General features: G+C 25.7%; 3 protein-coding genes and 1 non-coding gene across 12 annotated transcripts; 1 reads left to right on the forward strand and 3 right to left on the reverse strand.

The window, feature by feature from the left end:
- Positions 1-1,592: 1,592 nt before the first annotated feature.
- Positions 1,593-9,219, reverse strand: LOC112694121. Of its 7 annotated transcripts, none has more exons than XM_025569501.1 (23): positions 9,201-9,219; positions 8,369-8,505; positions 8,211-8,288; positions 8,034-8,142; positions 7,791-7,965; positions 7,648-7,719; positions 7,275-7,498; positions 7,117-7,214; positions 6,908-7,048; positions 6,682-6,849; positions 6,479-6,618; positions 6,290-6,416; positions 6,107-6,226; positions 4,469-4,660; positions 4,291-4,413; positions 4,005-4,209; positions 3,790-3,946; positions 3,528-3,730; positions 2,985-3,442; positions 2,707-2,916; positions 2,452-2,651; positions 2,121-2,387; positions 1,593-2,051 (listed from the first exon to the last, which is right to left on the reverse strand). In XM_025569501.1, exons 2-23 carry the CDS (start codon positions 8,384-8,386, stop codon positions 1,781-1,783), a joined length of 3,756 nt encoding a protein of 1,251 aa, XP_025425286.1. In that variant the 5' UTR covers positions 8,387-8,505; positions 9,201-9,219; the 3' UTR covers positions 1,593-1,780. The 7 variants fall into 7 exon arrangements, with proteins under 7 accessions (XP_025425286.1, XP_025425282.1, XP_025425284.1 ...); XM_025569497.1 differs by lacking the exon at positions 9,201-9,219 and adding an exon at positions 8,760-8,897; XM_025569499.1 differs by lacking the exon at positions 9,201-9,219 and adding an exon at positions 8,621-8,897.
- LOC112694131 (p21-activated protein kinase-interacting protein 1-like) lies at positions 9,026-11,974 on the forward strand. The gene is made up of 6 exons (XM_025569513.1): positions 9,026-9,154; positions 9,231-9,537; positions 9,814-9,934; positions 10,001-10,163; positions 10,218-10,474; positions 11,703-11,974. The coding sequence occupies exons 1-6, from the start codon at positions 9,080-9,082 to the stop codon at positions 11,902-11,904; spliced, it is 1,125 nt and encodes a 374-aa protein (XP_025425298.1). The 5' UTR covers positions 9,026-9,079; the 3' UTR covers positions 11,905-11,974.
- A 435-nt stretch (positions 11,975-12,409) lies between these two features.
- LOC112694127 (zinc finger protein OZF-like) lies at positions 12,410-16,709 on the reverse strand. Of its 3 annotated transcripts, none has more exons than XR_003149539.1 (3): positions 16,461-16,709; positions 16,067-16,149; positions 12,410-12,748 (listed from the first exon to the last, which is right to left on the reverse strand). XR_003149539.1 is itself a non-coding variant. In XM_025569509.1 (3 exons), the coding sequence occupies exons 2-3, from the start codon at positions 15,840-15,842 to the stop codon at positions 13,417-13,419; spliced, it is 1,302 nt and encodes a 433-aa protein (XP_025425294.1). In that variant the 5' UTR covers positions 15,843-16,149; positions 16,461-16,708; the 3' UTR covers positions 13,337-13,416. The 3 variants fall into 3 exon arrangements, 2 of the variants coding, with proteins under 2 accessions (XP_025425294.1, XP_025425295.1); XM_025569509.1 differs by lacking the exon at positions 12,410-12,748 and adding an exon at positions 13,337-14,401 and having other exon boundaries at positions 15,526-16,149; positions 16,461-16,708; XM_025569510.1 differs by lacking the exons at positions 12,410-12,748; positions 16,461-16,709 and adding exons at positions 13,337-14,401; positions 16,241-16,335 and having other exon boundaries at positions 15,526-16,149.
- A 262-nt stretch (positions 16,710-16,971) lies between these two features.
- On the reverse strand, positions 16,972-17,044 carry Trnaf-gaa. The gene has a single exon. It is a non-coding gene; the product is annotated as a tRNA-Phe (tRNA).
- Positions 17,045-27,860: the final 10,816 nt, after the last annotated feature.

The raw sequence follows: 27,860 nt of genomic DNA on the forward strand, positions 1-27,860 counted from the left end.
AATCGGAAACCGTAATACGCGGGTAAACTGATCAGATTAGTTTGGAAATAGTTATCATTGATATTTTATGTTTGGACGACGCGATGTACCCGCGGGATAATCCGATACGCACGCATACGTTCGCGCGGCTGAACATGATCTCTACAATTATATGAAGTAGCCAGGGCCACGATGATTTTGCTCAGATTTTCTCGATCACTCAGCAGTGATGGGTTGGTATGCATGTGGCGCATTCGCACTTATGGTATAGGCACATGGTAATCGCTGAGATCGCATCAACAACATTTATAAAATGATTATTTTGATTATTTGAAAACCACCATTTTAGTGTATTAAATAATTTAACAAATTATTAATAGTAGCACTATTACAATCAGAATTCATTTTCTTCATTTCATAAATAATAGTAGGTGGTACGATCGTCCCGTGGTCCAAGTCACGAGCCGCCACTGACTGTTAGATATTACATTTAGGGTCATTATAATAAATAAGTTTGAGAAATACCTGGTAACCAATCTACTAAAATATACTATTTTGTTGGGATTACATTACTATTCGAATTTTATCAAAAATAAATGTATTTAATTCTTTAAATATAGAATGATATAATTAAACTGAAATTAATTAAAAAGATAAAATATCTTTCAACAATATAAAATTTGTTCAGAATGAAAATTATAAGAATAAATAACAATATTATTTTCTCATAATATATTTTATTTTTATAGTATTATTTTAAGTAAAGAACAATGATATACATGTATGCATGCACACAAATGATCTATACACAGAATATTATTGATAAGCAAAATTCTAAGAGAAAATTAATAAAAATAAAATAATCAACAGTATACATAAATGTTTGTTGTAGTGTATCAAAACAGTTACATACTTATATATATATATTTATTATATTTGAAACATTATCATATTATTATTACAAGTTAAAAAATATTTGCTGAGTTTTACAGGTTCAGCCACAACCAAGTAACTCTGATTAAAAATTATAAGTTAATAATACATTCATTGAATGTACTGAAAACATTTTGTTTTTCTTTTAATTAAAAATTATGCATAAACATATAATAATCTACAAAACAGTAATATTATGGTTAAGATAAAATTTCAAGATTATAATATAAATATCTGTATTAAAAAAATAAAAATAAACTATATTAAACTAAAATAAAAAAAAAAAAATAATAATAAAAAATTAGAGTAAATTTCAATAAGCATATACATTATATAGAATAACATATATTTATCTAAGCTGAGAAAACTCATCTTTGGCACAAACACAAATAAAAGAAAAAGTAGAAGAAATTAAAATTAAGTATAACGTAAGAAAGGTAAAGATTAAAATTAATGTATTAATTTAATTAGATGTACTTAAATTATTAATGAGTTTCGCCAAATAAATAATTATTATTATTATAGAAAACTATAAACTGAAACATAGATTATGACTAGATCATTATTAAGAAATTGATATTGTACTTAATGTATAAAAAAATGCGAGGAAGTATATTAGAAACACGAAAAAAATGTATGTTGGTTATACATTTATATATAATTTATACATAATAATGATTATTGTATTTGTTGTATACACTAATATATATCTATAACAAATATTGCAGGTACTACCAATCTAAAGTTATATTAGTTTTATTAACATAATTAATAAACTATTTGGTGTTTTTTTAAATGAAAAGTATATTTTATAAATTATTTTTTTATTTGTCATGAAATTGATTTTATTAAGTATATATTATCTCAGTCATACGGTTGTTCCTAATGTACCAAATACAACACGAGTAGATTCGGAATCAAGACTTATATCTTCAGGTGATGCTAATTCTACCCGTACTGCTCCAGTTTGTCGTGTTCGTAACATCCAGTCATCACGTTGCCAGTTATATACATTAACGTTTTGTTCTTCGGGTTCTGCACTTTCTGATGTCAGTGAACTATGAGAATCTGTACTATCAAAACTGCTGGCCAGAATATAGTCAGTTGATAAAAGATCAGATGATCGATCTTCTAATGCTCTAAAAATGTAAAGCAAAGTTAATATTATTAGTATATTAATAAATAATAAATTAAACTATTTAACGAACCGCAAGATTCCAATGCAATTTTCCGACTCTAGAGGGATGGGAGATTCTGAATCACGGTTGTGTATAATGAGAGCAATATGAGCTGGATGAGGAACAGGTAAGGGTATACACATTTTATCTGCCATGTATGGCTGTTGAGATCGTTTCCACGGCCGAGATTTGTTTAGTTGAGATGATTGTGCTGAATTTGTTCCCAAGTATGCTTTGTGTTTACGTGTACCAGTTTTAAAACGTCCCCCTAATAACATTGTGTACGTAATGCTATTGCTAAAAAAACGAAAATATAAATAGTTTTTTGTGTTAAAAATTGTATTATTATTATTTTTTTTACCAAGCATTATCTAATTTTTTGAATTTGCAGTGCAGTAACTTTGAACGAGGATTAAATGCAGAAATTTCCAAATATGGTGATTGTATTTGAATATTACCACGAGATGAGTATAATGGACCTAACATTTCTGAACTTTGTCCATCAAAATTAATAGTATGAATAGCATTAGAAAATCGGGATAAGTCTACACTGTGCTCAGTCTAAACAAAATATATCATTATAAATTTAAATTAACATTTTTTAAAAGTGAATTACCTCCAATTTAAATTTTGTATCTGTATCATCTAATGGCGTGAGAAAATCTAAGCTGAATATATCTGTAAAAAATACAACAGCAAGAGCAGACCAATCATTTATTGTAATTCCTTTAGATTCCCAAAATTCTTCTTCACTAGTAGATAATTTTTGAATTACATGTTGAGGATACCAATATTCCAACATTTTTGATGCTAAAGCAACTGTAACCTAAGTAATTTTTCAAATATAACATTTATTATATGATTCGTATAATTGATGTAAGATTTTAATATTACTTTAAGATCCTTAGAAGTAAGTCTAATTTTTGATTTTAGGGTTGTAGACAAACCAGATTGAAGTTCTCTTAATCTCCTTTCTAATTTGTCATGGAGAGCTGACATTAAATCTTGTGCTTCTTTTTCCAGCACTCGATAAGCTCCATTTTTAGCTAAATGTGCACTAAATGGTCCAAAACATACATCAACAAAACGTGCAAAATCTTTTTGAGGCTGTTGAATTTTTTGTTCCATAAGATTTTGATATGCATTCAATTCATCCAGTTCCATTTTAGCTTCAAATGCAGCTAAAGCTTGTTCAGGTCGAATTTGAAAATAATAATCTGATGCCATACCTGGACCAGCAACTCGTTTGACAATAAAACTATCACAAGCAGGTATTCGTCCACGTTTTTTTATAACTAAATGATAAATTATGCTATCCCATGCTAGACGAAACCAATACCTCAGCAATGCAACTAAAAAAACAAGAATAAATTTAAGATTATTAAAATAATATAGTTATTGAATAGAATGTATGGTAATATAAATTATTATATTAACCAAAGAATAAAATGACTGTAATTATAGGACATAATACGAAAGCAATCAAACATGCTATTAGTGGCTGTAAAATGCCCTGTATAATTATATTCCATATTACTGCTTCAATTATAACAAAGTATCTGTTTTTCCATTCAGCTGGCGAATCCAAATCATAAATTAAGCCATTGAATACATGTAATAATAATGTTACTAAAGGCATCCTGCAAGAATATTTTGTTAAAAAACATTTCTATTCAAAATTAAGCTATGAGGCAGTTACCATAAAGGACCAGTTATAGCCACCATAAGACTTCCAAGACTTGCAGAGAGACATATAATTGGAAATATTATCAACATAGCCAATGTACCTAGAATTCCTTTAATTACATAATTCCAAATGCGATTTAAATGTCTTGTCATTCCTTTACCAATAAATCCTAAAAAATAATATTAAACATTACTAATAAAATTATAATCATCATATGAGCATTTTACCTGTATCAGGTTTTGTTTCAAAATGAGTTCGGCTTTTTGATATGTGTCGCCAAAGTAAGTTTAATCTAGATAGGAGTGTAGAGGTTAGTGATGATTTTCTAGGAAATAATGTACCATTAACTTGTGACAATTCTAAATCAGGATAAAAAGATTCTGAACAGAACAATGAACGCACACTTACAGGACTACACCATGGTATGACCACCTATTTTCAAATAAGTCATGTTCAATAAGAAGTATTAAAAATATTTTAAATAATATAGCAGGGAGATTTTAAGTTACTAACACCAAAGAAAAACATTGCATTCCATGTCCATGTCCATGTCCGATAGAAGTAATTTATTATTCTCCAGAATGGCCACCTGGTAGTTGTTGAGCGAGTAATTTCTTTTTCCACTAAAAATACAGCCTGAAAATGTAAATTATGATCAAATATATTTTTTTACTACAGATAATTTACGTACTTGACAGGGATTTGATCTAGGTGTAGTAATAGCTGTGGCTGTTGAACTTAAAATAGTTGGTATGGTTTCCGACTGACCTTGGAATGATCTTCGTACAATCCAATTACTTGGATGCCAAATTTGCGTTAACCAATGAAAAGTTCTAGTTGGTATTTTTACAGCTTTAAGCTCTTTAGATAAAACTGGTTCTCTCTTAAATCATATAATTACATTTTATATGTATTATTGTCATTCATAAAACTAATATTTAATATAATATACTTCTTTTACTTCTAATTATTTGGTGTCGGCCACCTGTCTTAAACCTCCATTCATCTCGATTTTCTACATCTTCTACACATACACCAATAGCCCTTATATCATTCTTAATTGTATCCAAGCATCTATTTTTTGGTTTTCCTTTTCCTCTTTTCATTTCAACATTCATTTTCATAACCACTCTAACCGTTTTTGTATTCTTTCGTCTCATTACATGCCTAAACCATCTCAGTCTATTTTTTCTCATCTTGTCTACATAGACGCTACACCCATACTTTACCTCTCACATATTTGTCTTTTATTTTATTTCTCTTATCACTCCATTCAGCCATCTAAGTAGTGTTTATTTCAGACCTTCTATCCCAGGAGGGTATCGTACATTTCCAAAGGGGTATGCCTTAGAAGTAAATAATTAGGGAAGTAAAAGTATCGTTTTAAACTCAATTTATTGGTATTAGATAGATACCTATGAATACGTGGATTCTTAAAAATCTAACTGGTTAATTGTGTGAAAAAAAAAATAGAACAACATTTACTAAACATACGTTAACATAAACATCGACAGACAACAGTACATTTTAAAAATTATCCACATGCAATAAGGTATCTAAAATCAACTATGTTGATGTACACATTAATTGACTATTGATAAACGAAAAGGTATGTCGTATATGCTGAAAAAAATCGTACTTATATACACAATAAATATAATTTTTATAAAAGTAACAATTAAAATAACGCATATGTTTCCATAGTCATCGTATCTACTGACTACCATGGAAGAACTACTTTATTAGTATATCCTCTCTTTTATATTCATTGAGATACCTATAATAATAATTTGCTTACATGCTTAATAGAAAAAATTAAAAAAATGTTTATGCTAGCTTATTTCTAGTGTGACATTAATATAACCTGAATTTGAATTACCAGATACTACTGGTAATACCCTAAAACAATATTTATATATAATAATACTTATACTTAATATTTATTTTATTTTTTTATCAACTGTGACACACAAAATAACTCACAATTGTACAATAACTCGTTTCACATATTATCACATCACAATTATTTGTAGTTTACGTAATAATGTCATATATTTTTTTTGGGAGGGGGGTATACATTTTCCCTGGGGAGGTATTACCCCCCTGAAATAAACACTGCATCTTAGCATTCTCATTTTCACAATACTCTGTTTTCTTTTTCTGTCAACTGCCCAACATTCCAAACCATATAACATAGTTGGACTCACTACACTCCCATAAAATTTACCTTTCAACTTCATTGGAATTCTCTTATCACATAATATAACACTTCTCTATTATTTAAAATATTATACATTACATATTTATTTTATACTTAAAATTCACATACTTCTCTCATAAAAGTTAAATCTCTTTGTAAAAAATAAACGGCTTGATGTAAATTGTATTCTTTGCAAAGAGTCAATGCTTCTTCATGAGCACTCCATTGACATTCTTGAATAAACTTTTCCTGAAATGTATAAATTTAAATTAATAATAATGTAACCTAAGAAGTAAATAACTACTTCACAACCTCAGCAATTCTTTGCTTGTCTCTCATCCAAGGTCCAATACGTGATAAAACAGGATAAGTGTATTGCATTCTTTGAGATAGTGTATTTTTTTGTTTGATAATTTTTCTTTGTACATTTTCAACAGCTCTATATAAGTATTTTGAATAAATATTTACAATATTTTAAATTTGAGTATCACATTATTTTACCTGTGCATAAGAACAATGCATTGTGCCTGATTAATCAATAACTTAGGAATTCCATCACCTAACATTTGTAGTTCACTATTATTGATTATACTTTTATAAACACGCTGTAAATACTCTTTCATTACAGCTTCATTAACGGACTGAAATTAAGCACGAAAGTACAATGAATTAAAATTAAATTTGTTTTAATTAAATATCTTTACTTTTTCAATTTCTTCATCGGATAATTTCTGTGCCTTCAATTCATAAATGAGCTTTTCTCTAAAATGTAGGAACCAACCTCTTGTTTCACGTTCTAACAATCCCATTATCACAGGCAATGCTTTTTTCATTATATCTCGATTAAAAAGTCTTAGATCAATTTCTTCATGCTATTATAAACATTTTTATTTTAATTTAGTTTCAAAACAGATTTACTTTATGCAATACTTTAGGTGTTAAAAACTGGTATGGAATAGGAATTTGAGGAAACATAGCTTCCTTTGATGGCTCGAATTTTTCAGTAGCTGCTTTTCTCAACTGTTTTCGTACAAAACTTATTAAATGTTCTAAAGCATGTTCTAATTCTGGCTGGAATATGAAACAAATTAAACAATATACCTATTAATTATTTCATAAATCAAATTAATGTCACTTACTCGACAAATTAACTCAGCAACTAAATAACGACAGCGTTCTTCTCTTATTTTTTCTGGTAAATTGTGTGCTTGCAAAGAAGGTACTCCAAATATTATATCTGTTGGTAAAAATTAAATTTAAAAATTGAATAACCACTTTAGAATTGATTAATGTTTACCAATTAATTTAATTACACCAGTTAGTATAGCTTTTATAGAATCTGCTATGCTAAAAAAATGTGAAAATAGTCTAGCTCTTGCAGTTACTAATAAAAATTGTAAAGAAAATGCTAAATCATCTAAAAGTGTTTCTCGATTTCTCTCTGTTCCTTTTTGTAACCATTCTGTTAACCTCCATTTGTGTGTTTGACCCACAAAGTTAATACTAGCCACTTCAAATTCCCTTAAAAAAAATAAATATAAGATATTATAAAAGTAATATTAAGGTAAAATAGAGTATAATTAATTAAATACAAAAAATAAACTGCATAACTAAAATAAAATCAAACAATAACCAACAACCTAAAATTTTTTGTCAAAACCTTGACATACCCTAATTTACGTATAGTATCCAATTGTTTTGAATTCAACTTCTTTGGTTTTCCATGTATGTCCTTGTCCAGACTTAATTATAACAGAATTTTAAGGTTCATTTAAACAGGGTTTTAGGAATTATACTTATGAAGTGAACTTACCCTCGTTCACGTAACGATTCTAGCTGCTTAGCATTTAAGTGTCTAGGTTCGCCCTTAGTGTTAATAGCAACTGCATCTAATTCATCAAAAGACGGTGGTACAAATAAATCTCGACAATTGATTGAACGGATAGATGTTATGGCTCGCCTGGCAAGGGTACAATTTGAATCTGTTCCTTGGCCAAAATAAAAAATAATAATAATCATTCATCATTTATAAAATAGTCTAATTTGAAATACATACCTGAGCCATAAGTTGAATCGTTTCCATTTATTTGACATTTTGTTGTAATGGCTGTAGGAGGTAAAACGATTGGAAATGTTTTCCAATGGTATAAAAATTGTTCTCCAACCTAAAATCGAACAATTATTAATTTAACACATATATTTTTTTATTAATTACTTAAATATGAGATCATACTTTTTTTATATTATCTACTAAATGAATAATCTCCTCAGGAGCCCCACAAAGATTAACATCAAACTTCAGAGGTTCTTTCTGAAAGGAAATAATATTGCTATATGTATGAACAAAATGATGTAACTAATACTAAATACATAAATTTATAATTTAATTACTTCAGGCAGAAAAGACATGTCAGTTAATTGACAGTTTAGCAGTCAAAATACATTTATTTGAATGCTTCATTTAATTATTACTTCTCATCACGACAATGTAAGTTTGTTGATACTTTACAAATATCAAGTAGGTATACCTATTTAAATAAAAAAAAAAAATAAATAAATAAATAAATACAACAGAACAAGGTATTTACTGTTATAATTCACGGTACAAGTGTCATGAGTATCATGTTACACTGATCTTTTTACCATGTTTGTCATCAGAGGAAGTTCAGAAATGGATTGATTTCACAGTAGTGTAATATATGTATGGTAACTATATTTCCAAATGTTAAATAGGATGGGATGTGATGGGCTAAATAATATGTCATGCACCATAGACACTTACCACACAGGGCGTTGAATGTTTTAAATAAATTTTAAAATAATTACATTTAATAACGTTCCTAATGGTCGTTATACTTGGATCGACTATAAATTATCATAATTATGTCACATGAAAGATCATTGTAGTTTGTTGTCTAAAAAATTTAGTGATAACTCATGGTGATAAAATATAAAAAAAAAAATCGATAATATAGATAGTATCTATAATAGGTAATTTTTGTAAATTGTTATCATATTTTAAAATAAACGTGGTTTTATTAAGTTATGTGTTTCAAATATTTTTCTGATATTATGCTTTTGTTTTTCTAATATACACACGTTATGGATATTTTTGAAATAATTCTTGGAAGTTATGAATCATTTGTGATCGGTATCAAATTCCGTTACAAAAGCCAAGTTAGTGTTAATCAATATTTCTTCCTATTCTTTTTTGATGACTTACCATATATGCTTTGTCTTCATGAACACTTAGAAATCTAAAGAATTGGAATTGGTGCAATCATTTAATGACCATGTGCATCAGGCAAGTATCCGTTCAGTAGCATGTTCGTCTAAATACATGGTATCTAGTAGTACGGATGAGACAATAGAAGTATATAACATGGTCAGGCGATGCCATGTGCATACAATATTACAGCACAATGGTACAGTAACATCTCTTGCATTTACTCCAGATGAATCGCATTTAATCAGTACCAGCGATGATGGGTCTATAGCCATGTTTGAGACTGGCACATGGAAGATAAAGAAACTTTGGGATAAAGCTCATAAAGGATTAGGTACGCTGGCATTAATTTAAATATTTAAAATTGATTTTTAAAACTATTATAAAATTATCTATGTATTGAGTATTCCAATATATTGTTGTTCATTAATTTGATTTATATTTTTTTAATTTTGTACAAGTGACAAATAATTGTCTGAGTATACTGATCAGCTGTAGGAAACATACTTGAGTTACAAGTCACTGTCTAACTAAAATTAATTTTGATTTAAGCCGTGATGAAAGTATATTATTTATATTTATAAAATAATATATTTTAATGTTATTGTAGCTGTTGCACACTTGGCAGTTCATCCTAGTGGTAAATTAGCATTATCTGTTGGAAAAGATAAAACTTTAAGAACTTGGAATTTAGTTAAAGGTAGACCTGCATATACTACAAATCATTCTAGGTAAGTGAACTGTAAAAACGAACTGTAAAATGGATTAAATTATTTATTTATTTGTTTTTACATCAGTATGAGTGCTTATTACTTTTTCGACAAAATTATATGGTCGCCAGCTGGACAGTATTATGCTTTACCTTTAAATACAAAGTTAATAATTTATAATGTAGAAACTGCAGGTATTGCTTTGACTATTGAAATCAATGAAAAAATACATGGCGTTACATTTTTAATGGTAATACTAATTGTACTCAATTTATTTTGTGAAAATTATTTATTATTTTTATAGGAAAATTTGATATGTTTTGGCTCAGAAAATGGTTCACTGCATTGTTATGATATTATTAAAAAAGAAAGAATATGGGAAATGAAAATTGGAGATATCAGAGTGAAATGCTTGATAAAAGTTGACAATTGGCTTGTGACAGCATTAAGTGATGGTCATGTTACTGTCTGGAAACTTAATGACAGTAAAAAGCCTGTTGAAAGTTGTTCTTTATTCTTGGATTGCAGAATTACATGCATAGCATGTAATAATTCTTTCATGTAAATATAAATAGTAATTACATATTAATAATCTAATACTTTATTCAAAACAATATTGTTATTTGTATTTGCCACTATTTTGATAGTTTTTTATTTTATAGAAGAAAATACCTAATCCTAATCTATTAATATAGTAGTATAATAAATAATTTATAAATAATTAATAGCTAATATGTTATAACTAGGACCAACACTTGTATGCATTTACATATATTTACTGATCGGTAAAAAAAAATAGCTTGTTTGTACCAAAATGTGTTTTATAACCTAATTATGCTATATACTATTATATAAATTGTATGTATCATATTTTTGCATATTATGGTATTTTTGTATTTTCAGGGCATATTATAGGATTTTGTAAATTTTTTAGTCATATTAAGGATTATAAAGAGTCGCTGAATCGAGAATCACTAAAATATTAATAAAATTATTAATTTGTTTCATTCATACATCCACTTAATTATGAATAGTTCAACTTATTAATAAAAATACGTAAGGTTATCACTAACCTGGATCGCATAACAATATCACATATTATATTTTTTCTTAAATTGACGATTTAAAATCAAACAATATTTTTTTTTAAAAACTCCAAGTCATATTGATTTGATCAATGCAATAATATCGGATAAGAATTAAAATGTTTATCATTTGATTAATTTGTTATTATTATTTTTATTAATAACCTAAAACATTTTTGTTTGGTTTTCATAGAACCACACGTTTGTATAAATCATTGTCATTATCTATAATACATAATATTTTATAGATTTTTAGGGCATATAACTGTCGGCCCTAGTTATAACTATAAATACTAAATAGTCTAAATTAAATCAATACAATATATATATATTTCCATATTAATTGATATCACTATATTCTTATTAACATTTTGTAAATTACTTATAACATTTCTATTCTTTTTTTCTTTATTTATACTTTTTAAATAATTATTGTTTGATGAATCATCAATAATCAAATAATAAATATATATAAATAAATTATTATAAAAAAAATAACATTGTTATTAATTTTCTATTTAACAAAATTAACCATTTTAGTAGTCTGGTTGTATATTTTCATCAGATTAAAAATTATTTTATTATTTTTCTTATTGATTTGTATTACATATTTTAAGACTTAAATAATTGTTAACCATGTCAATTGTTTTTTTCATTCTTTATATTATTAAATATTTTATGATAATTAATTTTTATTTTTACAGAAAATCAAAAAATATAAAAAATGAAGAATCAGAGGAAGAAGTGGAAATCAAAAATGATATTATTGTGGGTGTAAGTCAACCCAAGGAAACACAGAAAGTCAAAAGAATATTATCAATAAATGACCATCAAAATAAAAAAATTAAATCTTGCATGAAAAAGAAAAAAAGTTTTTCATCAAATTGGACAGTTAGTGATGAATGATAATATTTTAAAACATGTATTTTTTTAAATGTTCATTGGGATTGTTATATTGTTGACATAAAAAAATATAATACACATGTATATTGTTCAAAAACTGTGTTTTTAATCAAAACAAAAAGTAGATATTAAAACAATGAAAGTTCTTAAAAAACTATCAATACATGATAAATATATTGTTTGCACACCCATTGGTAACCTAAAGTATAATTTGTATTTAATTCTAAATCTGATTAGTTATATTTCATTCACTAATTTGCACACACTAATTACATATTTAGATTTTTATAATTATAAATTCTAATGATCAATACAATATATATTTTTTGATAAAACTAAAATAATAGATAAATAATTCATGAAGAAAAAAAAATTGAACACAACAAAATTAATTTTAAACTAATATAACAAAAAAATCATAAGTATATAAATATTCTTTACCATAGTATCAACAAAACTTAATAATATTCTGTTTTATTCACCTATTCATAACATAACTAAAAAAAACTTGTCTATTGTCACTTTAGAATTACGAAAAAAATAATTTGTTTTTACTATTAATTATATTTTAATTGTTACTAGAGAAATAAATGTCAATGTAAAAACAAATGAGAACTTTATATCGTAAATAATAAATTGGAAATTTAAAAAAAAATTTGTCTGAATGTGAAAATTGACTTTTTTGTAAAATGTTAAATTGTTATGATAAAGTAACGGTTCTCACCATTTTTCTGGTGTGACTAGAACGTTATTCTTTGGTAATCCACTTTAGTCTTTAGTTTACAAAAAATAAAAATTCAAAATTAATTAACTCCTAAACTTTGGCATCCAAGTTGTTAACAAACACCTAAAAACAATTCATTTTGGTTTGAATAAAAAATAAAATTAACTAGATGTCTTAAAATCAAACTACAAATGACAATAAATTAGAGCAAAAAGCAAGGGAAGTGTACATTATTGTAATATTAACAATTGTGAAAACCAACACCAATATATTATTAGAAGTTAATATTTCCATTACCAATTGAAAGAAGCTTTATATGTTATTAAGTTTCATATATTTATTGTAATTGTTTTATATTACATAATAAACATCCCTTGATTTGAACATACATTAAAATAAATATCAGATATTATTTACATTATACAAAATTTAATATTAAACTCAATTACCACCACCATTTTTGAGCTATAATTTTAAATAGAGCAATGCAAGATAGTTGCAGAAGAAAAAGTAGCTTATACATTTCATTATACAAAATGATTCATTAAGTCTGGTGTTTATGTACCATTTTAAGGTTTTTTATATAAATACATAATTGTTATCAAAATGCACTGTTAAGATCACTGATAACATTAAATTTATAATAAAAAAAAAAACAAATAATTCATATTATTTTAAAAATAATATAAAACCTGAAAATGGCACGTTTTTCATAAAAAAAATATATATATATATATATTAAATTATAGTAAAGCTTACAAGTGATAGGCATGTTAATTAATATACTAAAGTCACGACGTTAGTTCCTCTAAAATTTCTTCAGTTGTACGTCGTTCACTCCTGAACCGATCCATATAAATTTTAGGGACAGTCCAGTCTAATAATATTTCAATGTTTTTTTTCAATAAATCATTTTCACTTAGGTCATTTCCACGATAAGGATTACGTCCAGAATTTTCAATTGAATCGCACAGTACTAAATCTATAAGTCTTTTTCCAAATCCTAATGCATTTAAACGTTCAGTGGTTGATATGCGAATCAGTAAAACTGCTAATAACATGCGCATCCGATCTAAAGCCATACCTGGGGGAATAAATTCTTTTGATTCTTGTTTGGGTGAACAAGTTTCTTCATGAGTTATTATCTGAGTTTTTGTTTTAAAATATGAATTACATTTTACACACAGGTATGGTTTGTCTGTTTTATGTATAGTTAACATATGTTTTTTTAAATGTGGTAATTGTGTAAAGGCTGTACTGGTACAAACCAGACATTTAAATGGTTTTTCTCCAGTATGACGTCTTACATGCATTTTCATAGCAGTTGAATGTGCAAAGGAAACTTTACAAACTGGACATGGATATGGCTTTTCTCCACTATGTCTTCTTTCATGTACTGTCAGTTGTGAACGTTGTACAAAACGAGCATCACAGCTCTTGCATTCATAAGGCTTTTCATGCCTATGTGTCCTCAAATGTTGGATCATATGTCCTTTAAATTGTTTATTGCAAATTTTACATGTAAATGCTCGGATATTATTATGATAGCTAGATAGATGTTTAGTAAGACCATCCCTACGTAAAAATGCTTTGCCACATACTTCACATACATAATCATTTTGTCCCATATGCCGTTTCATATGGCCACGTAGAACTGAACGACAAGCGAATAATTGATGACATATTGCACATTCTAATGTATATTGTTTGTTATGAGAGCGCGCATGTTGCCATAATTGACTGGCTCGTGTGAAGGATTTTAAACATTTGTCACATCTAAAAAATGTATAGAAAATACTCAAGAAATGCTAGTTGAAGTAATGAAAAATTATTAAACAAAAAAATATCTAAGTGGAATACAAAAACCAATTTGAAATAATAATTTCTAAATTAAATTGAAATATCAATAACTTGATTAATGAGAGAACTGGAAAACTTACACATACAAAGTTTATGTATTGATCAATATTGTTTAAATAATGATAGTAATATTTTTGATAAAATATAATAATTTATTGTAACTGAAAAATAATTACATTCAAAAAAAGTATAAAATATATTTAACAAAATGTGTGGGCATTTCTTTTCGATATAAAATATTAACTTTAATCAATTTTGGTAGCAGGAGAGCAGCTGAAAGCCCTGCATTTTTCCTAAATGTGACCTAGTTTACAGGTGGTTTTAAATATTTATTCTAGGATTTCCCTGTATATTTAATTATACATGAGAAATATTTTATGTGAAGTTCACAAATGTCCATTAAGATTTTGTCCAATCTTTAAATATTTAGGAATCCCTTAGGTATTAAACATCAAATTGTGCAGTTTAATTAGTCATAAATATGTTCATTTTTTGTGAAATCAGGCATATGGATACTAAAATTATATCTATAGAAAAAAATTAAGATTATTAACTAAACAAATATAAATTACTTGACCATAAATGAGCTAAAGTAAGTATCTGATGTACATTTGTATCATGGAAAGCATAGTGTCAAGTATTCTATAAAAATTGCAAATACGTTAAAATTCAAGCTTTTTAAGAATAATTGTAAATATAAATTAATCAAGTCATATTATAAATTCATGTATAGATTAAATAAAAGTAAAAAACAATATTTTTTGTATAAAATAACTAATTAATTAATAATAATAATAACAATAATAATATTAATTATTTAGAAAGAAATACATAACTTTGATTAACTATGTTCTAAATCCACCACCAGTTTTTTATTTTTTTGGAACTTAGCAATATTATACTTAGATAAAAGTAGTCAACATTTATATTATTATTTTAATTTTATTATGTGGCTTTCAAAAATTAAAAAAAAATATATTTTAACTTAAACTGACTTTATGATTTCAAAAATACAAATTTATTGTAAATAAACATAATACCTGTGTGGAAAATATCCAGTATGAATGCGCACATGTTCAATAAGTCGTTCCTTGATTGGAAACTTTTTGTCACAATGACCACAGGTAAAATCTTCTTCTCGACCACAATTGTGAATGCATAATTTGTGATTTTTTAGAGTATTTTGGTGTGTAAATCTATTTCCACATAAATCACATTCATACGGTCGTTCACCCGTATGAACCCTATAATGCTTTTTTAATACATTTGGAAATGGGAAAACCTTGTAACAATATTTACATTGATGCTGCCTAGGGCTTTTTCTAACCACTGTTTTATTTTTCTTAGCAACCCCCATATCTAACGTCGCGTAGGTGCTATATGTTTAGTTGTTAAATGTGTTATACATGCTAATTTATTTTTTACACAAGTAAAATAATAATTGTAATAATAAAATTAATAAGTAAATAAATTGTTTTTCATTTAATAGCGTGGAAAGATCAATTTCCCCAACACCGAAAGAAAAGCATTGATCTAGTTGTCATAAAAGTTGGTATATAATAATAAAATTTGAATCCGTACGTGTGTCCATATTGATTGATGATTTATGTTCATAATATGGCCTCTTTATTACCAGATTTAACTTTGATTTCATCTGAAATGGTCTGAAAACAAAATAATGAAATAGTAATATTATTAATAATGATAATGGTTCAGTATAAAACATATTAATTTAATGCACATAAATTTAAATACTTTCGGAGGGCAAATTATAAAGTTTACAGCTCAAAACTTGTAGTATTGTATGGTAATAATAGTATTATAATAAATGAGAAAATTGTAGATCATTATCAAGAACAAATTTCGAACTATAAAAATATTATAACAATAAACTTGGAACTACAAGATAAGAACGGTGATAATTAAATAAAGTTCAGAAAACTGTTTTTATAACTTGCCAACTGGGTAAACTTACGTTGTTTAAACATCAATATCACACGTAACTTATTGGGAACTTCCTCTTTACATTACTGTGAAATTAAAATAAATAATAGGTGAACGACACACGTGACGCGTTATAAGACTAAATGGGACTGTGTACTTGTAAATGTCAAGTTATGACAATAGATAGAACGTAATTTAATGATGGTGGTTATCGGACATATGTGAATAATTAATCACATGAAAAACGAAGTATTTAAGTAACACTTTTTAATTGATTATCATTTTGTAGATAATTTTACTTTATATTCTAGATAGTAATTTACAGTGTCGCCAAATGTGTTCGATTTGATGTTAATTCAATTACCAAATTTCACAAATCGTATAATGAAAACAGATTTTTAATTTAAATGTTGTGTTTTAGTACCTATGAATCTATAATTCAATATGAAAGTTAATCGTAAAATAATATTTTTGAGCCATAGAAATTTTAAATGATAAAAAAAATATCGAGTAAATATAAATAAAAATTCCCAAAAAGCTAATGCCGAAACCAGGGATCGAACCAGGGACCTTTAGATCTTCAGTCTAACGCTCTCCCAACTGAGCTATTTCGGCCGGATGATTAGGTTTTTAATATTAGGTAAATTTAACACAATAATGGCTAAAACATTTTCCCTAATCACATTTTATATATTCCAAGAATAAAATTAAAAAAAAAAAATTATGCACATTTTAATGAAATTACCTCATATAAAACATTTTTAATGAAAAAAAAAAAAAAAATGTAAATTCCAAATATGAATTTTCTATAAGTGGGCGTATACTTAATATACCTATATGGACCGGAATATAATAATATCTTGAAAAGTTTCAAAAGAAGAACAAATGAAAACTTGCGGAAATTGTACCCAGATCCTATTTTTCATAAAAATTCATACAACACATTTTTTAATGTACAATGATTCGATATAGAGCGCCCCTTCACCCCTTCCATATGATTATAATTTTTAGTACAATGTCAGTAATAGTTTTTAGTAATAGTTCTTTAATTAATTTGCACATTATAATCTGGTAACCCCAATCTGTTATTATTTTTTTAACTGAAAATATAGGTACTTTTATCTGGTATTAAACTGAAAACTATTTACAAATTATTTATTTTAATGTGGGATAACTATCAATTTAATGGATATATTAAAGTTCTCATCAGCTGTCTTGCTTAAACTGGCTCTCTGAAAAACACCTTCATAGAACCATATATATTCTATCGTAATATCGAATCCGTAGTGCACATTCCCAGTTTCGGACTACACACTTTGTGATGGGGTTCACTAAAAAATAGGTGCTGGTTTTATCTATAATAAGCCTTGTTTACGATATTTCTTGGTCAGAAAAATACTGGAATGAGCAGGACACGTCTGGTGAGCAGAGGAATCGCTCAATATTTTTTCTCCCTCCTACTAATTCAATTTTTTAGATTCTGAGCAATGAAGCATATTTCTATGCAAATTTGAAATTATGAAGAAACATACCTAAGTTTTACTCTTTTCAATATATTATATAATATAGGTATATATATTGTTATAAAAGTACAAAAGGTATTAAGATTCTAAATTTAAATAAACATATAAATTAGACAATTTTCATCTTTATATTATATAAAGTTATGAAAAATGTACGACAGCTCGTACCAGTATAATTTCATTGTACTATATGATACATTATACTCAATTTAACTGTTGGAAGATTTCGTAGAAAATCGTAATCAACTTGTTCAATTGTTAAAAAAAGTGTCATCACAATTAAGAAATTACAGATATCAAATATCAAAACTATAGATCTTTATTATTCATCAAGGAATGTTTTTTTCAGAAGACATTGCAGATTTGGTTCACCTGAACCATTAAAAAGTCTCTTAAATTGTTCTCATCAAGATTCAAAAAATCGTTTGTATAATTCGGTTTTTTAAATGATATAGTTTGGTGCAACAGAAATTAAGCACAGAAACATTTATGCCGACATTTTAAGTTCAAGATTAGGTTAACTATTTGGCTGGTTCCCTATTACACAGTAATTCGGAAGAAACAAAGTTTGTCTGTTACTCCTAATATCAATAAACAAATATTATATAATTCACAATAGAATTTTCAAAATGACGATTATAATTTTTTGTATTTGTCAATAGTAACCTAACCTTACATAAAGATAAGCATTTATTATTGATTAAAAGAAGTGAAGAAAAGGATTTATCAGTGTCGGTTTCTGTCATTTGTGATCCAGCTTTTTTTTCGGGACAGACAATATTTGTTTTTCTTTAATCCCTTATTAAATCTGTATCTACCTATTATAAATACAAGTTTATAAATACATTTTTTTTAAGGTTTGTAGATATATTTAATACATTAAAAAAACATTTTCATTATAAAATGAAAATTTGTTCATGGCACTTATGCCATGTTTTTTTTTTGTTTCATGTTTCAATGTATCAATCTTTAGAGTCTGCACCATTGCCTCGGGAAAACTTTTGTAAAGCATCCCTAAGAATAATAAACATGTAGTTCATATGTTTAAAATCGTAAGCCCTAAAAAAATATTTACCTTATTAAGTAGCCTCGTTTAGTTTTTTTTTTTTTTTTTTATAAAACCAATCTAATATTTCTGTGCATAGATATTTTAAAATATATTACAAGGCATCCCAAACTTGGATCTCATGTTGAACGCTTACGCAGATCAGTTTTGCAAGTATAAATACATGAAGTATAATACATAATACTATTCAAGCTCTTTGATAGTATGATTTATATGATTTATATGATAATATGATTGTATGGAACTAGGAAAAATGTTTGTGAAGAGTAAAAAGTTTTGCCGAAACCAGAGATCAAACCAGGGACCTTTAGATCTTTAGTTTAATGCTCTTTCAATTGAGCTATTTCGGCCAATTAGTTATAAATATTTATCATTTAAAATTAAAAAAATACTAACATAAGCATCTATAAGCCATTTATTATTTAATAAAATAATAAAAAATAGAATAAAAATAAGTAAATACTAATTCATTAAAAATATACCATAATACTAATAAGCATTTATTTATGTATTTATATATTTATTATTAATTTTATATTTATTTATTAATGTATTTTATCATTTAAAGGTGTAACAAAATGAGATATTATTATTAACACGAAATCCTTTTTTGATGGAGTAATTAATAACTGATTAATTGAAAAAAAATAATGTTCCTATTTTCTTTCTAAAACGGTTTTAATTGTTTATTTTTCACAGAAGACAGATTTATTTTAATGTCCAAATAGTTTGTTATTCAATTTAAACATTGAAGTATAAAATTAAATATTATAATATTTTTAGTCATAATAATTTATAATAATTTAATTTTTTTTGTTATAAAAGAATTGAAAACAATTTTTAAATGACAGAAAATACCGATACATATTCTATTTTTCATGTTATTTTTTCTTTTTAGAAGTAATTTAATGATTTTGTAGTTAAAATCTTTTAAGAAGCACTAATATTTTTTTTGTATTAAGTTTGACTTTAATGAAATTCTTTGCATTAACCAATTTTTGCATTCTAGTTGATAGATTGAAAAGCTGCCACATAAGCGATACATTTTAAGTTAATGATTGTCGTGTAGCGGTATGTAATAAATCATAAACGTCACGGGGGGTATGTTATAACAGGGACGACCCTTTGGCTTTGAACTGTATAGAAAATGGACAATTTGTCGTCATGGGAATTATGAACACGTGTTGCAAACCCGTATTTAATCAACTGCACGTCATCAATAGCGTTGAAGAGAATTCTAAAAGATCTCTAATGGAATCTACCACCCTTGATTTTCTCTTTTTGGTGTATTTATTTTTTATTTTTTGGCCTCTTATTTTTATCTACCTCAATAATTTATTAGCTTGAATGCAAACCTTTGTTTTCACAGGTCCACTTTTGTCATTTTTATTTATGACTGTAATGTTTTATGACACGTGTATTAATGACAACCTTTTATGTATATAGGTAGAGTTTTTAAATTAATTTTCGATATTCTATAGACTAAAGGTGTTCCTATACATTTTAATTGGAAACTAATAAAGATACTCTATACTTCATAATAAATAACAATCATCAAAAGCAATATAGAGTAATGGAAATAAAAAAAATTAAGACTACATTAACTATTATAACTGTTTACGGTAATACTGGCAGTAGGGTATTGTTAGGTTTAGTCAATAAAATATATCATAATAAGAGTTTTCGATTTTCCAATGTAACTTTTGTTTCATTTTCTAATAAATAGATTAATAAAGTGTAGTGAAGTATACCATACTAAAAAATGTAGAACAGTATTTTATTATTATAACATTTTTAATTGTTTCAGAATGTCTATGGTATCAGGCTTTATTGTAAGATGCAGTAGGACATTAATTGTGCATTTGGAACCATAAAATGTACCTACTGTAAATTTAACGAATATGTGCACCTGAGTACATGACTGTGAACTTGAAAAGTACAACAAACTTTACTTTACCGCAAATATTTAAAATTAGGTATGTATTTTATTACGTGAAATCATCGGTTAGTGGCCTGAAATCGATTGATGACTACACGCATTGTCATCGGCGTTGACATGTTAAAAATAGTTATTGACAGTAGACGTATCTAGTTTTGAATATTTTTCTAAACTATTTAATGTGATTTGGTACTTAGAAAATAAAAATAATGTAATATCACATTATCACCGATCGTTATCAATTATCTCCAACCTTACATTTTATTTCTTGAAACCGTACATATTCATACAGGATCATCTTTACCATTATTTAGGATATGTAACTGAGAATGGCCTCCGTTATTTGAGAACTTCGAATTAGAATGATTTCTTTTTTTTTTGGAATACAACTCTTCTCGTATAAAATAAATATAAGCAAAATAAATTATTAAAAAAAAAAATAATCCCACATTTTTTATTTTGTCCTTAGACTTCAAAATGCCTTAATCAGGCCCTGCATATATGCTTTAATTTTTTCATTTATATGAGGTAACACAACAAGTGAACAAGGCGGTTGTTTTGCATAATTCACGGGCTTGTCATCGTCGTCAAGGCAATACGATTAATTAATATTAATACGTAGTTTTTATATGTTATATAATTGTTATTTTTACTTTGTGATTACTTGTCTACAAATGGACATACGTGAATGGTGCGATTACATTGGCTATTTTTCGGAGTGCACAATAAATGTAATTGTTAATTTGAATTTGTAAAATAATGGAGGGAACACTAAGTATAGTTTATACTTTATAGGTAATTGTGTTACGACAAATTAGGTTCACGGTTTTATTTTTAAGGATGCACATTTTAGATTTTGGTGGGAAAAAAGTGTGTTGTAGCACACATATTTTAAAACAAAAATTAGTATTGAATTCATTTACTTGTATATTTTATTAGAAAATGTTTATTGAAATTAATTTGTCTTCGTGTTATATTTGTTTATGTTAATCGGTTGCGGTCGTTGGTAGTTTGGTACATAATATATAAACGCGATACTCGCATAAATAAAATTTCTTGCATCAGTCCAATGGCGTCATTTAATTTTTTAATATAAGGGGCTAAATGTGTTGACCAGCCTAAATAGGTAACTTAAAAAAATTTGTTGCTGCGCTTGCAATCAAATTTCTACTTATATTTTTATTAAATTACTATTTCTATTTTACATATTTTATAATTTGGATAATATTTTTTTTAATCTTTATCTACTCGAAATCCCCGAATCGTCACTAGTTTCTTTTGAACAATTAATTTCTACAAATTAAAATGTTTTATTTAGGTATTTATATTTTATAATATAAATTTATATAAATTATATAACTATAATAAAAACGTTTGCTAATTATTGTAATTATTATTATAAAAGGTGATTTGCCTGTTCATGAAATATCAATAAAAATAAATAAATGATAAACATGACGTTAAATTGTTTGAATAGTAGGTTAGTGAAATCGATGTTGACTACTTCCACGTCTTTGGATTCATTATCTGCATCATCAAAATCAATAAAATGAGCGTGGAGAGTAGGGAAGGGGCAAAGTCCCCATTTAACATATATTTTATTTGTGCAGTTGGAAAAAAATCCTTACAATAAAGCCTGTATGGTATTATGGTATGGTTAAATACGATTATAGTTTAATTAATTTACTATTCAAGTTATTTATTTAATATTATAGATTTTATGTAGTATTTCAATACTTATAAAAAAATAATTATAAAACCATATATAAGCATAAACTTAATTAAATTATAAGATAATGTAAACAAAATGTTAACTAATAACTAATGTTTAAGTAGCTGATGTAATTAAGATCAATAAAAAAAAATTAAAAAAGAAATACTTATACCAAGATTCATGTATCTTACAACTTGTTTTACAATTAAAACAAAATTAATGATTAAAAAAAGACATAAATTTATGAGTATATAATTTTTAAATCATTACTCTTTTTAATTTTTTGAGAATTAAAAACTATAAGATGATTTTCGTTTCCTAATTTGTGGACATTATTTGTATTTTGAATTTAACACTGCTGAATTCATTACTAATTCACTTTATTGTCATTGAGTGAAATATTTGTTTTATTTTCATAGTGTTGTACTAATTATAAGTCTTAATTTATGACTATATTTTGTAATTAGGTTTATATTATTTTATTTTTTAAATAACTATTAATTCAGAAAAAAAATGAAAAAAAATGTACAAACATTTTGCGTATTCTGGTACAGAAAAGTTTTTTTAAGGCATTTGGTAATAAATTATATTCTCAATTGTTTAACTTTCACAACTTGTTACGATGAATATTGCATTCAATGAGTTTTTAAAGAGTTTATCATGTAATACTCCAAATTTAAAAGTCTATTTATGGTATAATATAGAAGCGAGTATCAACATATACTTCCAATTACAATATACTTTACAATATTTATTAATTTAGCTATTTAAAAATATATGTAAAAAGAAGTGATTTTGACACCACTACAAGTACTCGTAATAGGTACAATTAAAAATTAATGTTTTTAAATATTTATAAGACAAATAAAATTTAAATTTAAATTTTATAATAGTTTTAGGATCAGTATAGTCATAGTGTGATGTGCTGATATTTGATAGTGTTCGATGTACTATTAAAAGTAATATAAGTAAGTAAATAAATATATAATATTATTTAACTTTTATCTATTGAATTTTTTCTCTTATTCAATAATGTTTAATAATATCATTGGTTATGGAATAATTCTAATAATAATTTTATTCTATAGTTAATGATAATATTTAGGTACCGATTTATGTAATATCAATTTACGGCCACTTTTCATGACAATGGTAATGTAAATCATGGGCGACATACCTATTTTTTACTCAATAGTCTTAAAATGGTTGATTAATTTTCCCGTGACCGGCGGGTGGTTAATACTATGATCAAAATGATATTCTTATCTAATAATTCTTTGAAATTTTTATTTATAATTTTTCTAAATTTCATAAACTTGTTATCGAATGCGTTATTTTATAAAAATATTTTTCTGGTTTTGAAAATCAAAATTAACTTATTTGGGATGAATAAAAAAATAATACGTTAATTTTAAGTTAAACTGTATGGAAAAGAGTTAAGTTAATAAGTTAATTAAATTTATTAGCAATGAAATAATTTGAGTTAATAAGTCAAAAGTTAAGTTACTTAACTTAACTTTTGACTTATTAACTCATTAATGCCCAGACTTGCCAATAATGAATGAACTTGTTGCTACATCCTGGCACACTATAAATACAGAGGCAATTGATTTATTGCAGAATAGTACCTATACTAAATTATATAGCTCTAAATTATTGTCTTGAAGTATTTCTCGTTTTTATATTGTTCTCTGGCTATCGATAAACTTTATTTGTGACGCAAAAGCATAATTATTTTCTTTTTGTAAATTATAACTTTGACATTCATTTTTACATACCATTTTAAGTATCCTCAACAACAGCTTACTGTTTAAAAACTATTAGTGTATATTATATAGGTAATATTAAATTATTGTTATCATATATACTCAATGTTGTAGTGGAGCGTATACACGGGTATATGGCGTATAAAAACTTCTGTATTTTTTGGTTGATACGTATTTGTAATTGGTGATATGTAAGTATACGGGTATACTAGTCAATATAAATTCTGACCTTGTTTCTACAATAATCAAAAATACTAAACATATTTCTTTGTTATCACATTTATTAGGAACGGTTATTGTTTGTACATTTTAAAAATCTATTTTAAATTTAAAAATATAAACTTAAAAATATTGCACGGAAATATAGTTTAAAAGCCATTAGATTGCTTCAAGTTGCTACAATTGTCTTAAATTGTATTTTATTGATTTTAAATTCAGTTCTTTATTTAGTTAGCTAATCTAAAACTAAAATAAGAATTAACCCCACTCACTAATAAACCTTTTAGAGTCCTCTTTTTTCCCTGTATATAACTGTAGATTAAAAAATTCGTGTAACAAAATATACTATCACGTTTATAATAATATTATGTACGTGATGGTATATTTTTAAGATATACACAGAAAAAATATATTATTGTTATAATTTATATTGTTTCTATGTATAATCGTATCTTGATACTTCAAGTACATATTATAAATATATTTTCTTTAATGGATATTATATTTTGTTAATGAACATTTGACTGTTACATTTATTCGTAGTATTTTGTTAAAAGTATAGTGTACATATGAAAAGCTCTTTTATTTGGAAGAATTCGTATTAATAAATATATACTTGATATGGCTGTCTTGAAGAATATTGGTTTATTTTATGTTAATTTAAAAATAAAAAAAAAAAAATAAAAAAACAATAGAATTTCATTATAACTCTTGAAAAATGTTTTTTTAAGTTTTTATCTGTGTATACTTTTTCTAATGTTCGATGTTAGATGATTTAAAAGTGTAGATTTCAATTTTTGTAAAATCAAAAACTATAAATTACATTTGTGATTCTTTGTGATCTTCAATAAATAAAGCTAATAAACTTCAGTGAAATAGCTCAAAATTGTTAGAATAACCTCGAAATTTGAAGTTTTTCAATCCAGCAAGTCGCCTGAGGGATTTATCGACTTTTAAAAACTTTTATCCATGACGTATACCTACAGTAATCCTGTGCTCTTTTATATTGAAACTCTAACAAAAACTACTATATTTATTGTTTTATTTTCTATCCCTACCTCCACCTTTCCTTATTTTTTACCCCCTAGAATAAGGAAAAACTTATAAAATCGAAATTGGATTACTGTTAGCGGCCACCGATGAAAATATAAACCGATCTGTACTTAGAATAGAAAATATATGTAACCGTTATAGAAAAAAACTCTTGAATTGATTTAATAGTTCAACTATTTATCATTTTCTCAACGTTATACTATAAAGAGTGATTGATTTACGTGCCTTGTTCAACTCTTTAATAGAATACTTGTTGCAGTTTTCACATTAGGTTTTATTTAGAATAGAAATGGAAAATGGTACATTCTAAAATCTTAATATTATTACTTTATTACTATTCATGTTATATTACATATTATATATTTTTTTATTATTCTATTGTAAATACTTTAAGTGGTTTTATTAATTATAAACATGATATGATTATTAAGTTTAAAAATAAAATAGTATTATTCATAAGTAGGGGACGGATTTTGATACATAATATATTTTTTACGCTAAAACAATACTTTTCAATCAATACATTTGATTATTTATACACAGAACATATATAAAGTGATATTTTAATTTTAAATTTGTAATCTTTTATAGAATATTTAGTATTAAAAGGATAATTTTTCAATAAATCTAATCATATTGAAATAGTACTAAAATATGTACCAATTTATATCACCGAAATTATGCTCTCAATGCATATTTAAAAAAAATACCAATAATATTTTAGGTAACCCTAAGGATTACTGTTAAATATTTTTATAAAATAATGTCGAAACGGTATTTTTTTTATGAAGATTATATAAACCAAAAAAGAAAAAATATGATGCATAAAAATCCGAAGTTCTAGTAACTATTATCCTTAATTATCATATTGGTTTTATATAACTTGTACTTTGCTTTTTAAGTTAATTCATATATATACATACATCAATTTGAATTTTCATTAATAGATAATTTTATTAGAGTTTAAGCTTTTATGGAACTGTTTAGAACAACAAAGTTTGAATAAAAAAAAGTTTGAACTATCCGGTGAATTGTATTGATTTTTTAATATTTTTAAATTATTTTCAAAATAATTTGTGTTTCAAATTTTTATTTTTAAATTCAAATGCAAAATTAAATTTAATAACTTTAATAAATACATTTTGAAAATGTTTAGTATTTTTTCTTTTTTCCTGAAAAACTGTAGGAAGTAGTGGTGCAACTTAGGGGTTAGGGGTTGTAAATCTCCCAAAATATATAGTTAATCCAATCTCACTTCATTCTATTCACTAAACATCTTTCAAATTTTTTTCAAACGTAAATGGTGACTGTCTATCTATGTTGTTTATTTAAACGTACTTAATAGCTCTAATTAATGTTAAATTATAATTAGTGGTTCAATTTTTCCTTATACTTATTACAACTCATAAACAATTTTTTTAGCAATAGATTTTTGACATGGAATTTACTTGAAATATTATTATTATGTTTAGGTAAATAAAAGTATAATAATATAATTAAAATTATTATATTTTTCTATAAATAAATTATACGAAATATTTTCAAAATTTAAAATTAAAATTAAATCGTACTCATGATTAAAATTTATAAGATTTATATAAAATTAAACTTAATCAAAGCTGTTTCTAAAAAAGAAACCTAAGATGTTTAATACAAACCTTTTTCATCTTATTGCTTTGTCATTTAAGTATAAGTATCTTAATTTATGACAAAATGAAGCTAATATATACTTATTATTTCCTGAAAATTCTATTCAGATATTTATATAGCATTCTTTATTATTTTTTTTCAATGCAATGCTTACCATTATAAATAAAGCTGAACAAGAATAAATCTTGAAGATATAAAACTACAGATTATTAATAAAAATAACATAAAATAAAAAAATTACATTTCACATATTTATTTGTGATAAAATAAATTGTGCGTTGTACTCCGTAAAATATTTAAAAGTGATGTATTTCATACAATTTAACTACAATAATAGGTTAGATAGGCATTTTCGTTCGTAACATATCAGTACTGTTTAACAATAAATTACAAAAAAGATTAATTGCATGTTAAAAGAAAAATATAACAAAATCTTAATTTAAAATAATATTACCTACTAAAATAGATCTAAACTGAAGAATTTTAATTTATTTTGAAATT

This window comes from Sipha flava, unplaced genomic scaffold (assembly GCF_003268045.1).
Source record: "Sipha flava isolate LNK unplaced genomic scaffold, YSA_version1 123_pilon_pilon, whole genome shotgun sequence".
Lineage (NCBI taxonomy): Eukaryota > Metazoa > Arthropoda > Insecta > Hemiptera > Aphididae > Sipha > Sipha flava.

Bases quoted from the DNA above. Each gene is read 5' to 3' on its own strand.
- LOC112694127 (XM_025569509.1), bottom strand. From the start codon at position 15,842: ATGGGGGTTGCTAAGAAAAATAAAACAGTGGTTAGAAAAAGCCCTAGG. The intron at 14,402-15,525 runs GTATTATGTTTA...TACATTTTTTAG, and splicing joins ACTGGATATTTTCCACACAG to ATGTGACAAATGTTTAAAAT.
- LOC112694131 (XM_025569513.1), top strand. From the start codon at position 9,080: ATGGATATTTTTGAAATAATTCTTGGAAGTTATGAATCATTTGTGATC. The intron at 9,538-9,813 runs GTACGCTGGCAT...ATGTTATTGTAG, and splicing joins TAAAGCTCATAAAGGATTAG to CTGTTGCACACTTGGCAGTT. The intron at 9,935-10,000 runs GTAAGTGAACTG...TTTTTACATCAG, and splicing joins TATACTACAAATCATTCTAG to TATGAGTGCTTATTACTTTT.
- LOC112694121 (XM_025569501.1), bottom strand. The intron at 6,417-6,478 runs GTAAAATAATGT...ATACTTATATAG, and splicing joins TGCATTGTTCTTATGCACAG to AGCTGTTGAAAATGTACAAA. The intron at 4,414-4,468 runs GTACGTAAATTA...TTACATTTTCAG, and splicing joins CTAGATCAAATCCCTGTCAA to GCTGTATTTTTAGTGGAAAA.